General features: G+C 40.6%; 2 protein-coding genes across 3 annotated transcripts; one reads left to right on the top strand and one right to left on the bottom strand.

The window, feature by feature from the left end:
* Positions 1–208: 208 nt before the first annotated feature.
* Positions 209–10219, top strand: LOC144193255 (actin nucleation-promoting factor WASL-like). 2 transcript variants are annotated; one of them, XM_077712032.1, is made up of 12 exons: positions 209–553; positions 765–924; positions 2957–3091; positions 3162–3248; positions 4245–4341; positions 4846–4869; positions 6787–6970; positions 7243–7285; positions 7582–7735; positions 8165–8778; positions 8841–8949; positions 9482–10219. In XM_077712032.1, exons 2-12 carry the CDS (start codon positions 820–822, stop codon positions 9541–9543), a joined length of 1614 nt encoding a protein of 537 aa, XP_077568158.1. In that variant the 5' UTR covers positions 209–553; positions 765–819; the 3' UTR covers positions 9544–10219. The 2 variants fall into 2 exon arrangements, with proteins under 2 accessions (XP_077568158.1, XP_077568159.1); XM_077712033.1 differs by lacking the exon at positions 4846–4869 and having other exon boundaries at positions 209–924.
* A 186-nt stretch (positions 10220–10405) lies between these two features.
* Positions 10406–12755, bottom strand: LOC144184952 (leiomodin-2-like). The gene is made up of 3 exons (XM_077710443.1): positions 11938–12755; positions 11381–11796; positions 10406–10648 (listed from the first exon to the last, which is right to left on the bottom strand). The coding sequence occupies exons 1-3, from the start codon at positions 12620–12622 to the stop codon at positions 10634–10636; spliced, it is 1116 nt and encodes a 371-aa protein (XP_077566569.1). The 5' UTR covers positions 12623–12755; the 3' UTR covers positions 10406–10633.
* Between the last annotated feature and the right edge of the window lie 2092 nt (positions 12756–14847).

Consider the following 14847-nt stretch of genomic DNA (forward strand, 5'->3'; position numbering starts at 1 on the left):
TTTGTGCATGTTAATATTTTGAGTTTTATGCCACATACTCTTTGATGGGAATATTAGACATTTCTATCTTCACTAAATTCCAGGTTAAATTTGTAAAAAAATAGAGCGGTTGTAAACATGACATTAATATTTTAGGACGTTTTTTTATTATTTGCATTGAAGGGTCCACCATCTGGCTATGCAAGTGACGTCAAAACGACGCCCCTCCCCTCCCCTTTAAGTCCGCAGAGAGCTGCATTCCTCAGACCAAACCATTTTTGGCTAAAAAATATTTTCAAGAATGAGTACAATCTCGGAGATTTCACCCCATGGGGCCATTTGTTTAACTAAGATTGAAAATAGTAAAGTAAAAATTTAGGATATACTATTTGTTTTCGTTCTGTGCTTTTAAACCACTCCAAACATCATTGGCAACTCGGTATTCTCCTCTCTGGTCATTTACAAAGTGGTACGCTCCATGTAGTTGCCATGTTGGATGACTTTCGTCGCTGCGGCTGCTTCACTTTTAAAGATGAAGACCTCTCTTTTTCCCTCTTGAAGACACAAACTCAAGGTGAATCTTTTTACTCCTTTCCTCTACAAACAGAAGAATATTTCCGATGTGAGAATCAGGTGGTGCCTAAGGAGACACGCCTGATCCTTGACCAGCCAAGCCTGCCCGCAAATCGGCAGTGATGATCCGGCTGATGGAGGCCACATTGCCCGCAGCCTGCATGGACATCGTGTAAATTTCGTCAATATCTATTTATTTATTTATTATTAAGCGTTTCCCCGGACTACCTCTGCGTCTTTTCGGGGGAGGCCGCTGCAAACAAGGACATGAACAGCCATCCGCTGCCCCGCCGGGTCTCCAACGTGGGCTCGCTTCTGCTGACCCCGCAGGAGAACGAATGTCTGTTTGGCTACCTGGGGAGGAAATGTACGGTGAGTCATGTTGCACCTGCGCCGCATCCCGTGACCTACTCAAGTGATGTACGCTTCAAAAAAGCTGCGTCTTTTAGTTTTAATCAATCACATCCTTAATCTTCCCCATATACTCGTAATTCCAAGAGATCTACCCAGTGCAAAGGGCTGCTGCTTTGATATGCAGTTCTAAAACAATGAATCTAATGATGTTTTTGTTATTCTCTCATTTTCTGATCCGCTTTATCCTCACTAAGGTTGCGATGGGGTGCTGGAGCCTATCCCAGCTGACTTCAGGCCAGAGGCGGGGGACACTCTGAATTGGTGGCCAGCCAATCCCAGGGCACAAGGAGACAAAAAAGCATTCATTCTCACACTCGCACCTCGGGGCAATTTAGAGGGTCCAATCAGCCTATCGTGCATGCCTTTGGAATGTGGGAGGAAACAGGAGTACCCAGAGAAAACCCACACAGGCCCAGGGAGAACATGCAAACTCCACACAGGTGGACCCACCTGGATTTGAATCCAGCTCCCCCACATCTTTTCTCACATTAGGCTCAACCTCAGATAAGATCACAATATCCCCAATACAGTGAGGTTTTTCCAGAAGTTCCAGTACATCGAGGTTAATTTTGCATCCTATTGAATGAAGTATTAGGATTGTTGTTGTCATATTTGCGATTTGTTATAAGCCAAAACTATAAATACAGTACAGTCATACCTCTACTTTTCTTGTGACCTGGCTGAGAGCAGCACTTCATTTGTAAATTCTAATTCATTCCAAAGTTCCTAAAAAACAAACCTACCAACTAAAGCCTTTAGTAATGATCTATGTTCCAATTTTGTAGGAAAATTGTGAGAAACACATATGGGAGAACATGATTTATTATTGTATTAAAATGAATAACAAGCATGCAAAAACTTCATTCATGCAGGTAAGGTAAACTTCATTCGTGCAGGTAAGGAGAAAGCTAACGTTAGCACACAGACACATAAACGTAAACATGCATCTAAACAACTTCAAATGGTGAATTAAAAAAATGATTATAGCATTAAATATAACTTCAAAGGAGTAGCAGTTTGTATTTATTTGGATCTTGTTTTTGTATAGTGGAATAGTCATTAGCATATCAAAGTATTTCATAACCTGAACATTTTTACATTACATTATTTTGTCAAATGTATCAGGCATACCACGGTGTGTTTGAGATCTGGCTGACTTTTGTCATTTATGTGGTTTGTAATGTGATTGGAATTCCTTTGGTAAGTCAAACTTCTTTGAAAATGAGCAGATTGGAAATTAGTGATGGTGCAGTCTCACTCTGCTTTGTATTATGCAAGTATCTCCCTATTGTGTGCTACATACTCGCCCACTCACCAATGTGAGATTTTAAATATCACCATTTAATATTTCCTCTCCGTGTTCATGAAGTCCATGCTTAGGGTCTGCGCTGGCCGATACGTGTTCTCTACCTTATTTTTTACGGATATGGATTACATTTTGAAAGACAAGCAGTTTAGTTTAGAGGAAAATATTAGAAATAGAAACATGCACAATATTAAACACAGCATTACACTTTTGTCATAGCAACAATAAAACATGGACATTATTGTATTGGATGTCATTAATGAAGTGGTCACCACCTAGTAGAAAATCCCCCCCAATGATTGTAACTTTTGGAATTAAACCCCCTGTGAATCTTGTAATCCTCAACCAGAGCGGATTAGTTGCTGGCCTTTTGCTTTGTTACTCACTCTATGAAATAAAGTTGTGACATTTGTATTTAGGTTCAGTATTTCAAAAGAAAAACACGTTTTGGGTATAAAAAAGATATTTTGATGCACAATTTTGTCAAGGTATTACTGTACTTGTACAACACACTGGCGTTTCTCTCCATCATCTTCCCTTCTACTCCCAAATTAGTTCTAGTTCCAAAGCCAAGGTGATATCACCAAATCAGTTGTGTGAACAAACACTCAGGAGTTATTATATTTTATATTCAGATACATTGATGTACCCCTGTCTATAATGTGTTTTTGTGTGTTTTTGTAGACTCTATGTTCTGCGGTGGTGCAGGTGTATGTCGCCGACCGCTCATGTGGCTGGCTAAAGAAATGCTGCGGAGTGGCATGTCTAGTCAAAGACAACCCACAGAGGTCCTACTTCATACGTGTCTTTGACGTCAAGGTGAGACACGCTGGTCTTTGCTGATGTAAAAAACATCTGCTAATGAGCTGTATCTGCGTTTGTGTTTCAGGAGGGCAAGACCATGTTTGAGCAGGAACTCTACCACAACTTTTCCATCAGTTGCGCCAGGTCCTACTTCATCTCCTTTGTGGGGGATGTGAGTATGAATCCTTATGGTTATAGTAAACAGGGAAAAATATTCACATAGGTCATTAATAATTTAGATAGTACAGCTATGAAACTAAATAAGGTATACTGTTTGAACTAGTATAGAAATAACATTTATGGAATTATAAACAATGAACACTTAAAATATGTGTGATTGAAATCAAGGAACAGAAATACCCCAAAAATAATGTCATCAAATGTTTTTATTTTTTCTTATTTTTATTGTTTTATCACGGTCCAATTGACAGAAACTCTAACAGTAAGTTGAACAGTAAAACTAAACACATAAAGAAGAAAATTACATGTACTGTACATTAATCCACAAAACACAATTTCTGTCCCCAAGTTACCAAAAAAATAATATTTACATTGGAACATATCATTCATGCTTTGACAAAAATAGGAACACCTCATAAAAATTCAGCTTCAACTAATGAACAGTGTATATTATCAGGTCCTCTCTTGTATTATTGGGGAGAAAATAGGCCTAGGTAAGAAATATGAATACTGTCTTTACCGTAATGTATGATAGTTTTTCAATACAACTAAGACAAATATCAATATTGCTAAGGATGTATTATGCAATTATTCTAAGACCTTTTACGTCACTGATCTGCAAGGGAAATAAATATTAAAGTTTAAAACCTCACGCTTACAAACTGTTGACTCTCAGGTATGTAGATCATGAGCCAATTGCATGCTGCACTTCAGAGTTGCCAGATTAGAAAGTTTCCAACCAAGCCCAATATATATAAACCTACCCAGTTGGCTGGGAACCCACCCAATTTGTCAACACAGCTGCACACCTACACACACACATGCATTCTTCCTACAAGAAATATGATTGATGTACTTGTTTTTCAGGACCACTGTAAAATTCATAACGCAAACAAAGATGAGAGAACGGAATAAAGGGATTGGACCAAAAGTGTGCACAAGTCTGAAGAATTTAAAATGTGTTTTTCTTTCTTTGTTTCTCCCTCAGACCAACCAGATCGGTTTGAACTTTGCCAGTGAGGAAGAAGCCAAACGCTTCCGAGTGAGCGTCAATGAATTGCTCTGCCGCCGACTACGAAAGACCGGCAAGTTCTCCCACGTCACTTTGCATCCAATACTCGTTCGGTCTCTCTTGGCGCCACTTCCCGAACACCACTTCTTGTTCTTGTCTGGCTGCACTACATCCACACTCACAGTGACCATCTTGCTTCATTTGAAACTTTTGAGCACCTAAATGGACTTTTAAACACTGCACCTTAATTGCTCACACTTTTTTTGTCTTAATCTTTCTTCTCCTTTTTGTTGCTTGTTTTTCTTTTCCTTTTTTGTTGTCATTTTATTCCTTTCTTCTCCCTTGTGTTTTTTTTTTCTACTCCTTTCTTCTTATGCATCTACTTCTACTTTCTGTTTTTACTTACTTAGTTAACATCTTCATTTTCCTCACCTTTGTCTTTTCACTATTCCCCCTTCTCCTTTTATATGTATCTTGTCCTTTCTTATTTTCCCCTATTATTCTTTCTTCTCACCCACTTTTTTCATGAGCACCATGCTCCACTAGTAATTGTCTTAATTTTTGTTTTGTTTTGCAGAGAAAAATGGTGTATCTAAAAATGGTATGTTAACCTTTTTGTGCAGCCAATTTCCACTTTCATACCTGTCAGTGAGCTTGATCTCTCTTTTTTTTTTTGCGCGAGTTAAGGCATAGACACAATAGCAATTTCTTGCTGTACAACGTCGAACATTTTATGTAGTTTATGTGGTTAGTGGGTGACCGGGTGATGCACCGCGGCGTGTCGTGCAGGTTAAGCCGCATCGCGGGAAGTCAGCCCATCTGTGCAGCATGGGGCGCAAATGCTAACCTGCTAACCTTATTTTAGCACAGCTAATCTGTAAATCTCAAAGCCGCCACTGTGTTGCCATGGGAGCAGCGAGTGTAAACAACACTTGTTGTCAAGCAAACCACACATTTATTGATGTCATCTCTGGCGTGCATCAAGCATTTCATGTATTGTACCAGGGGGGGGGAAATTGAATTCATTGAGACACCAAATTTTCTGTTATGAGGGTTAGAAATTAGGGTTTTTGTCATGTGAGCAGCGAGTGTAAACAACACTTGTTGTCATGGAAATCACACATTTACTGATGTCATTTCTGTCAACCCTATTTATTGTACCAAGGGAAAAAAATGGAATTAATTGTGACACCAAGTTTCTGTTATAAGGGTTAAAATTTAGGTTTAAGTTAGGGTTTTTTGGTCATTACATTGAGTTAAGGTTTATGGGTCCAGTTAAACAGTATTTTAGCATTATAGTACAGTGCTTGGTGAGGTTTATAGTTTTCAGGTTAGGTTATAATGGTGCATGTACAATAGCCTTGAATTTGACGACTTGCTTCAATGAAAAGTGAATGTAAATTCACTAACGGCTGGCAGTTTGTGGAGAAGAACTTGGAGGGGGAAAAAGAATTGTTGCCAAGGGGCCAGAAAAGGCACCCTTGCCAGAAGACTGAGGTGGAAGGAGAATATCAATGTAGCGTAAATGATTTGTGTTTGGTGTGTACACAACTCCTGCAGTTAAGATGCGAGGCAAAGGTTTGCTTGAAGGCTTGTATGAAAGTACAAGCAAGTTTTGGGTTTGGCTTAAGTTTTGGGTTTAGAAAAGACCATATTTTTTGCAAAAGCTTCTAGGCCCTTGGTCCTTTATCTAGATTTTTTTTTTTACGTTATCGCTTTAAATGTCTTCACTCCTCCAATTCCTCATAATCTTTATAAAGTGCAGAAGCATCCTTAATCCACAGCAGCTAATCCTTATCCAAATCTTTTGAAAAGCGCCACAGCACAAGCAATCCACAAATTTGAATTAAGAATCAAAGTCTGGTTAGCTATTCGCCCAAATAATTTTCATAATATATATTAATAATAATCAGAATTAATAATGAGGCTCTATTACTCAATTTATGTACTTTGACTAGTTTTTCTAGAAGCATAAATCCCCTGTGAATTATTATAATTATTATTTTTTTTTTTTTACGGACACTCAAAAGCGCAACCCTTTCAGCGAAAGTTTATTATGACACTGTCATTCCTGGAAATCTTGCCAAACAAATGAAAGTGTGTAAGAGAAATACAGTTTTTAATATATGAATATAGATATTAACTTACCCAACATGTTACTTTTACCATGTGATCACTTATCACATTGTGACCTAATATGTATCTACTATATATTACATATAACTGATCAAACAGTTTGGCATACAAAGAGGTTCTCAATATGTCAATTACAAAAATGGTTGATCATTTTTCTGTCGTTTTTGTCTTTTGAGTTACATAATGGATCAGTCAAGCTTTAGAGTAGGAACCAAGGTCAGAAACTCTTGCCTTTGCACACCCTCCTAGGGCTTATGTTGACATGCAGTACAGCAAGTCAAGCTAATTCTTTGAACGGGCATCCCTGTTTATCTTGCACATTTCTTGCTTTGGTGTCTTTTTTTTATTCTCTTTGTGACCATAACCCAATTGCTTTCTGCAGGTCCCACACTGCACATGGCTACGGTGGACATCAAGAACCCAGAGATCAATAACGTGCGTCTGATCAACTCCATTGGCTCACAGTACCATGTCAACAACATACTGAGTCATAGGAAGGACAAAAAGAACAAAATCAAGAAGAAAAAGCTGACAAAGGCTGACATCGGCACGCCTAGCAATTTCCAGTAAGTTTCACCTTCATCTACTTGTCAGAGTTTAGGGAAGACCTGCAGTGAAAAAATCATTCACCTTCAATTTTAATAATTGACTGGATATTTGGCATGATAAATGGTAGCGGATGACTTCATATCTAAGACCTGGCTTACAGCTATAGAATATTTAATAACTAAACCTGTCTACCTGTGATTTAACTGCCTAGCTCATAGTTACTTAGCATGCAGCTGAGGTAGAGCTTGTTGGCTGGACAAGAGTCTAACTGCATCTGTCCTTTCTCCAGGCACATCGGTCACGTGGGCTGGGATCCAAACACGGGTTTTGATGTGAGTAGCAGACACACGTGGGGGAAAACAATAAGCACTTTGTATGTGTTGTGGTGGCTGAACAATGACATCCCTAAACAAAAGCTGTTGTTGTCGCACACATGTAAACATTCCTATAAAATATATCCACTTTCTGTCATGGTGATAAACAATTGAAACTGATAACAGATAAGCACAAGCAATGTCTGTAATTGAGCTGTTGACAAGTTAATGTCAATGATTCAACCCCTCCTTTATTTGAGCAAAAGTTTCCTCTCTGACCATTGTTTTTTTTTTGCTTTATGCCTACTTTTCAGCTCAACAACTTGGACCCAGAGCTGAAAAATTTGTTTGACATGTGCGGAATCTCAGAGGCACAACTGAAGGACAGAGAAACTTCTAAGGTCATCTACGAGTTCATTGAGAAGAAAGGAGGAGTTGAAGCCGTCAAGAATGAGCTCAGGAGGCAGGGTAAGTGTGTGTGAGAGAGTTTGAGACAAGAGAATGAGCTTGAGTCTGAGTGGGTTTAACTGCAATAAAATAGAGTCTGAGATTGGGATGGCTGAGTTATATGCAATGAGTATTTTCACAAAAGAGGCTGTAAAACAGGCAAGTGCAGTGCCCATTATTGACTGGACTTTGAGAAGGGCAATATTCATCACAGGATGGATGGAATGAGAGTTTGTGAGCGGGAGGTAAATCGGTGCGTGTACTCAATTAAAGTAGAGACATGGTCGAAGGTGGAATGTGCCCACGCACCGAAAAGTGGAGCGTTTAAGTGAGTAGAATGCGTGGGAGGAGCGTGGCTGGCCTGAAAGTTTGTGATCCTGCATGCTACAAGAGTGGCTTTGGTTTACTGTTTTATCTTGTTGACATGATGCTCGGTCTGCCCTTCTGCAGCGCCCCCTCCGCCTCCCTCACGAGGTGGCCCTCCTCCGCCTCCACCACCCGCACATGGCTCCACCCCACCTCCTCCACCTGCACACAGCTCCACTCCGCCTCCCCCTCCTCCCCCGTCCAGAGGAGGCCGTGGGGCTCCCCCTCCTCCCCCGCCACCTTCCCGCGCCCCTTCCTCGGCCCCTCCTCCTCCACCGCCGACCAGGCCGGGAACATTGGGTGCACCGCCCCCTCCTCCAACCAGGGGAGGCCCCTACCACCCACACCACCCTCAAGTTGCACCTGCCCCGCCTGGATCAAACTCTTCCCCACAAGCGCCACCACCTCCTCCCCCACCGCCCCACCAATCCCCGGTGAATCGCGCCACCGTCGCCCCGCCCGCTCCTCCTCCACCGCCTCCTCCGCCGGGCCCCCCGCCCCCGCCGGAGTCAGACTCCGTGCGGGGCGACGTGCCTCGTTCGCCACTCCCCGCTGGGAAGTCAGCGCTTCTGGAGCAGATCCGGGGTGGTGCTCAGCTGAAGAAGGTGGAGCAAAACCACAGAGAACCGCCTCCAGGCAGCAGCGCCGGGCGAGACGCGCTGCTGGACCAGATTCGCCAAGGCATTCAACTCAAAACGGTATCACCCATTGACGATGACGATGTCATCTCAGATTTTCGGTGACGTTTCTGTCTTTGCAGGTACCGGATCATCAGGAGTCCAGTCCCCCTACGTCAGCTCCCACAGTGGGCATTGTGGGTGCACTCATGGAAGTCATGCAAAAGAGGAGCAAAGCCATTCATTCTTCAGGTATAGTCCCATATGCCTAACCCTAGACAGATAATGCGAACACTGCTAATGTTTTTGACTCCATAAGTTAAACATATCTTCAAAAGAGTAATGTCCCAAAAGTTTTATATTTGCAAATAAATGCTGTATGCCATCATTTCCCCACTTTTTAGAGGTCACCTGAAATACAACTTTAAAAGTTTTTTTTTCTTCTTCTCTACCCATGGGAAAAAATGCTTCCCCTCAATTGCTTGTTCATATTATATAAATATGAGTAAATAAACATACATTATATATATAATATATATAATATATATATAATATATATATATATACATAATATATATAATAATATATATATATAATAATACTAGATTAGCATATGCACACATTTAAACAATGAAGCCATGTAATATCTGCTTGCACAGTAATTTTGTACTTCTACTACTATTTTGGACAAGGTCGGATACATACTTGCATACTTGCTTATTGCGCTGAAACCCCAAAGTTGTTTATTTCAGAAAAATGTATGACAATTATTTCCTTCTTTCAGACGACGAGGATGATGATGACGAGGAAGAAGACTTTGAAGAGGACGATGAGTGGGATGACTGAAAACACTAAGACATAAAAAAAAAAAAAATCTTCCAGGAGGCAAATTACAATTTTGCAAATTTTGCGTGTATTTATTTTTCAAACTATTTTCATTCCTGTTCGAGTTCCAGCCTCCTCTTCGTAGTTTGTCAGCCATTTTGAGAACACACTTCCTCCTTCGTTAAGGTATTTCAGCGGCTTCCTCACGTTGTTGATTTTTTTTTTGTACATGTCTTTTTTCTCACACAATTTTTTCCTTACTTGCAGAAACTCTAACCTGCCAATTTACTTTCCCTTTATGACCAAAATGTTCCAGTTAAGCTACCTTTTCTTTCATTATTATTGTTATTTTTATGGTTGTTAATATGTAACTGAGGCGTTCGTTTGCACAAGCATTTTGTTTTGATTTCCAATGTCCAATGGCATTTTATTTCCTGCAAAATTCTATCTTGACCATTCCATAGCTTGTAGCGACTGACACTCTGTTGAAAACGTTTTGCTGCATCTTTCCTCCCCCTTTTCACGTCTTATTGATCACCTAGGCGGACAGTGATGTCCTGCTCTTATGCAAAGCAAATAACATTGAACCAAAATGTAGACAGTGAAAAAGATGTAGTCAAAGTTTTAAAATGTTTTGGTTTTAACTGCGCCAGTCAGCCAAACTATGTGTGGACAGATGCTAAATTGTATAATTAAATAAATGTTCATATTTCCAGTGCAGCAGGGCCTTCTTATTTGAAATTTCATTAATTTTCCCTACTGCTTATCCTCACTAGGAGTTTTTGGAATATGGAAAGAAACTGGACTACCTGGAGAGAACCCACGAAGGCATGGGGTAAATTTATTTGACCCACTCCAAAGCAAAAGGCTCAGGTACAGCTGTTGTTGTCTTTTGTGTCATCTACTGGTCGCATGCAAGTATAGCTTACTATTTTGTTCATTAGAATTCTCATTTGTGACATGAATTGTATTTAATATTGTTTCAAAATGTAAAAAGACCTCACACACATTACAACCACACCTGCATATGAGAATTCTGCTATACATTGTTTTTGCGTTTACCTGACATTTACACAGTAGTAATCCAAACGTGACAACATGGTGAGTGTTTCTATCTCTGTGACACCTGCAATGAGAAGGACACATTCAAAATAATTAGAAAAAATGTAAGTTAATTAGTGTTATATTTTTAACTGCCTCTTTCAATGGACATAAACTGTCTAACTACAACAAGATTCATCTGTTGTGAGGAGGAAAACAAAATGATCTACTCAAACACACATCTAATATTTTGTTGCACCTCATATAATTTGGCCTTGGCTATCCCGCAATCTGCTGAAAAGCCCTGCTACTAATGATGCTTTATCCTTATTTCGCACTAGCAAATTAAGTCAGGCAATGTGAACCATTTTAACTTAGAAATTGTATGAAAGAGAATCACAGAGACTTTGTCAGAGTTATCTTTTAAGTGGAAAGTGAAGAATTGTCTCGCAGCTGTCGTTGAAGCCTTTCAAGATTCTAAAGAAGAGTCATAACTATTTATAATGTGTTGCAGTGATGAGAACTCTCATCAAGCTTTTAAGCTTTATTAAATGCTTAAATTAGCAAAGCTTCCAAGCCTTATTGGTCTAGGAGACAAGTATTTCCACCCCGCGTACTCATATTAGTACCTTGTGCATGAGGAATTGAAAAATTGCTAAGTTAAATCCAATTAAACTTAAATCCAATTGTGATGCTGCGGTATGACCTTAAAGTTCACATTATGAAATCCCAAAATGACCCCCAAAATATGACAGGCAAACCTTGATGGCCACAATTTGGGGAGCTCTACATGAGTGCCTCCAGATAGAGGTCTTACCTTGTTCAAGGACCTGACGCCGCTCACCCGAATTGCCGCCATTAGATCATCACGACCGGATCTCTGCAGGGGTGGCGGTGGGGGATTTGCTGACTCATCTCGCCTCCTTTGCGAGGACGGTTTCAAGGAGTTCTTCAACTCTTTTAGAATGTCCACACTCTCTTTCTCGTTGGTGTCGTTTTTCAGATTCTTGTACTTCAGCTTCCTTTGATTGGTCACAGCCTTGTTGCCTTCGTGGTGCTTGACCATCTCACTGATTCTCCTAGTGGGCATATCCCCAACAGAAGGGGTGGCCGTAGTAGGGTTTCTATGAAGGTTGATCTTGGAAGTTGGCTTCTTGGGTGATGTTTGAGTGGATGTTTCAGCAAGACCTTTCTCTTTCTTGTGTTGAAGGGGAAAACTAGGAGAAGATGAGACTAAAGGACAACACTGAATGAGTGAAAAAACTAGTAAGTTACAGGAACAGACGATTTTAATGTGAAAACAATTAGCAGACAGATCTATTGCATGCAAAACTATTCAACTGAACAGAAGAAAATTTGATGTAGTCAAACTACCTTCTCCAAGGTTCCGATGCTGCACACCCCTTTGAGGGCTGACTGTGGTAGGGTTTTTGTGAAGGTTGATATTGGAGGTTGGCTTCCCTGGTAAAATTTGAGTTGATACTGCAGCAAGACTTTGAGCTTTCTTAAGTTGAAGGCGCCTTTGTCGCTCCTGATCCTGGTTCCGAGTCAGGATCCCGGTTGCTGCCATTCTAGGACCTGGGAGATCGAATTGGTACCCAAGTTTGAGCAGGGTGGTGTTCTCTCGTAGGAGCCGGACCATTTCCATTTCCACTTTTCCACCACAAATGTGCCTCTGGTTGTGGAATCGGAGTTCTACTAGGGTGCTGTTGTGGGTCAGAGCCTCCAGCAAAGCCAGGACTCCTTTCCCTGTAACAAAGTTGGACTCGATGTTTAGGTTTCGTATAGACCGGTTCTGGCAAAGACTCTTGGAAAGAGCCAGAGCTATTTGGTCATCGGCATGCGTGTTGGCGAGGCTGAAGACTTTAACGTGGGTGTTAGAGGTCAGTGCCTCGACAAAGCTGAGCAATGTTTCCTGTGAGATGTCCTGTACGTTGTTGAGGTTCACTTCGCTGGTGCTGGGATCATCACGTAGAACTTTCTCCAAGGTTTCCTTGATCACGATGGGGTTTTTGCTGTCTTTGTCAGTGGCCATCGAGTCTAGTTTTGCCACCTCCATTGTGTTTAAAGGACCCTTTTCTGAGCATTTACTCTTTAACTCTATTTGACTTTCTTCTGTCTTCTCAACACTTTTCCAAGGAAGATTCTGGAATTGATTTTGAGATTTCTTGTTCAATTCCTTTGGTGTCTTGGCTTCCTCTTGTTGGGCTCCACTCTTTGGGGGATTACCCTATGGATGATAACAAGGCATGAAAATAGATTAGATGAAAGATGGCTGTCGCTAACAACAGTCTATTTTGTGACGGTATTTCAAACAAATGTATATTGCTTGTTTTCTCACAGGATTGTTTTGCCTGCGGTACTGTGACAAAGAAGGCAGGTTCTGATGTTCAGATTCTTTGGGGCCCGTTTTACTGTATGTATGTACATGGATTTTTTTCTACTCTAAATATTACTAATTCAATTATAGAAAGCTTGTTAGCGGTAAAATTGTTTCTGTATTATTTCAAATTCACAAGACATTTTTGTTAGGGTCTATTCAAGAAGAAAATGCATTTTTAAGATATTTCCAGACCAGCATCTCGTTGTCACTCATGCTTACCTGTCCGAGATTTTTAGTGTTCTCATCCTCCCAGTATCTGAACAATGCGTCCCTGTCAAAGTTTCCTGTCGGTTCCTTGGCTGTCTGGTCCTTTTGCCTCAGACCAATGGGTACGTAGGCGTCTGGGTGTAGGTCCTCTAATTCCTTTTCCAGTTGTTGGAGTTCGTCGCAGGACAGTGAGGCCAATAGCTCGTTTTCGTCCACATCCTCATATGTCTTCGGTTTTCTCGGTGAGCCGTTCATTTTTGACAATATAATTACTTCCCCTGTCACTGTGCTGATTGAATATTTGCAAGCTCCTCCATTAAGATGCAGCTGACACAAATGCAAGATTTCTAGTGGGTTCTTCATCAACCGACAAAGGGGAGGGAACGTTTGGCCTCTGATAACTTGTCTTTTTTTAGGGTGTTGGCCCTTGGGTGATGTGAATGAGTGCAGCTTAGTGGTGGAATGTGAGTCCTCTGAGTGGCCTTTGCTGAGAGCTCCAGGAGAAACTGTCACTAATGAATCTCCTCATTGCATAACATGTCGGGGGACATCAAGTAAAGCACTTAAAGATATGCTTGAAGAAAAGTTTCTATTCCTTGAGGGGGTGGACATGCAACCAAAGCAGGCATGGATTCTTCCACAAAACAGTACAAGTCTGTTATCTAAGAGTACAAAGTTACCAAATTGGTAGGTACTCATTTTGCTTCAATCATACCTCTGCCAAGCAAGGTTATGAAAGAGTGGATTCACACCAAGAAAGTCAATAGTTCGCTTTCTTTGGTGGGGACTACAATATATTTTGGTACGGTTCTTTTTCACATTTCGATATTTGCAAGCGACACAGGATTTGATAACAAAGTGACCGACACATGTGCAAACAATCTTCCATTTTTTATGAGCGTTACAAGATTGAAAATATATATGTATATTATATAAGGAATATATATGTATATGTATATATGTACATATATGCAAGCCCGAGCCCAAAGCAAACCCAATATTTCATTTTTTTTTGTGAGGACTCTGGACTGTCGACCTAAGTCAGGAAGAAGAGGGATGATTTATGATAACAGATTATAGCCTGTCTCTTTAAACAAGACTACACATTTGTGTCTTTTATATGCCATTACAGATGTTTGATGATTTCAACTGTTTAAAGGCCTGCTCAGCGTCAAGGTGCCAGTCTTATTGCTCTCGTATGATATATAAAAAGGATAGTCCGCAATGGTCATGTGACACTGCTGGTCACTACCAACATATTTTAACAGCTTGTAGGTCATCCAAAGTTATGATGCAAGACAATAAGAAATTCTGACATGGCATGGTTGTAAGGGCTAAATGACATACATAGGTGACACTACACCAGGTGAGTGGCATCTCTGAACTCGAGAAATCAAACAGGATTGATCCAGATATAGTTTGTTTGTCTAGTTTGGCCTCAGCTGGCGCTAACTGCAGTAATTGACAATCACGTCCGGAGAAATTGATCCCCTCCCAATACTGAAAAAATGTTTGCCTCTCGGGGGTTGAGCCTTTGGCTGTTAGGTCGTTGATTGATTTGATCTTATGCCAATTTGGTTTGTTGCTTAGTTAATTGGTAGTCCCTTTGTTTAATGATTGGTTAATGAGCTGGTTTCTCAGTTTGAGTGTCATTTGCTTGCTTAGTAATTCAATTGACTAGTTTTAGTGGTAAA

The sequence above is a fragment of the Stigmatopora nigra genome, chromosome 2 (genome assembly GCF_051989575.1).
Source record: "Stigmatopora nigra isolate UIUO_SnigA chromosome 2, RoL_Snig_1.1, whole genome shotgun sequence".
NCBI classification, from domain to species: Eukaryota; Metazoa; Chordata; class Actinopteri; order Syngnathiformes; family Syngnathidae; genus Stigmatopora; species Stigmatopora nigra.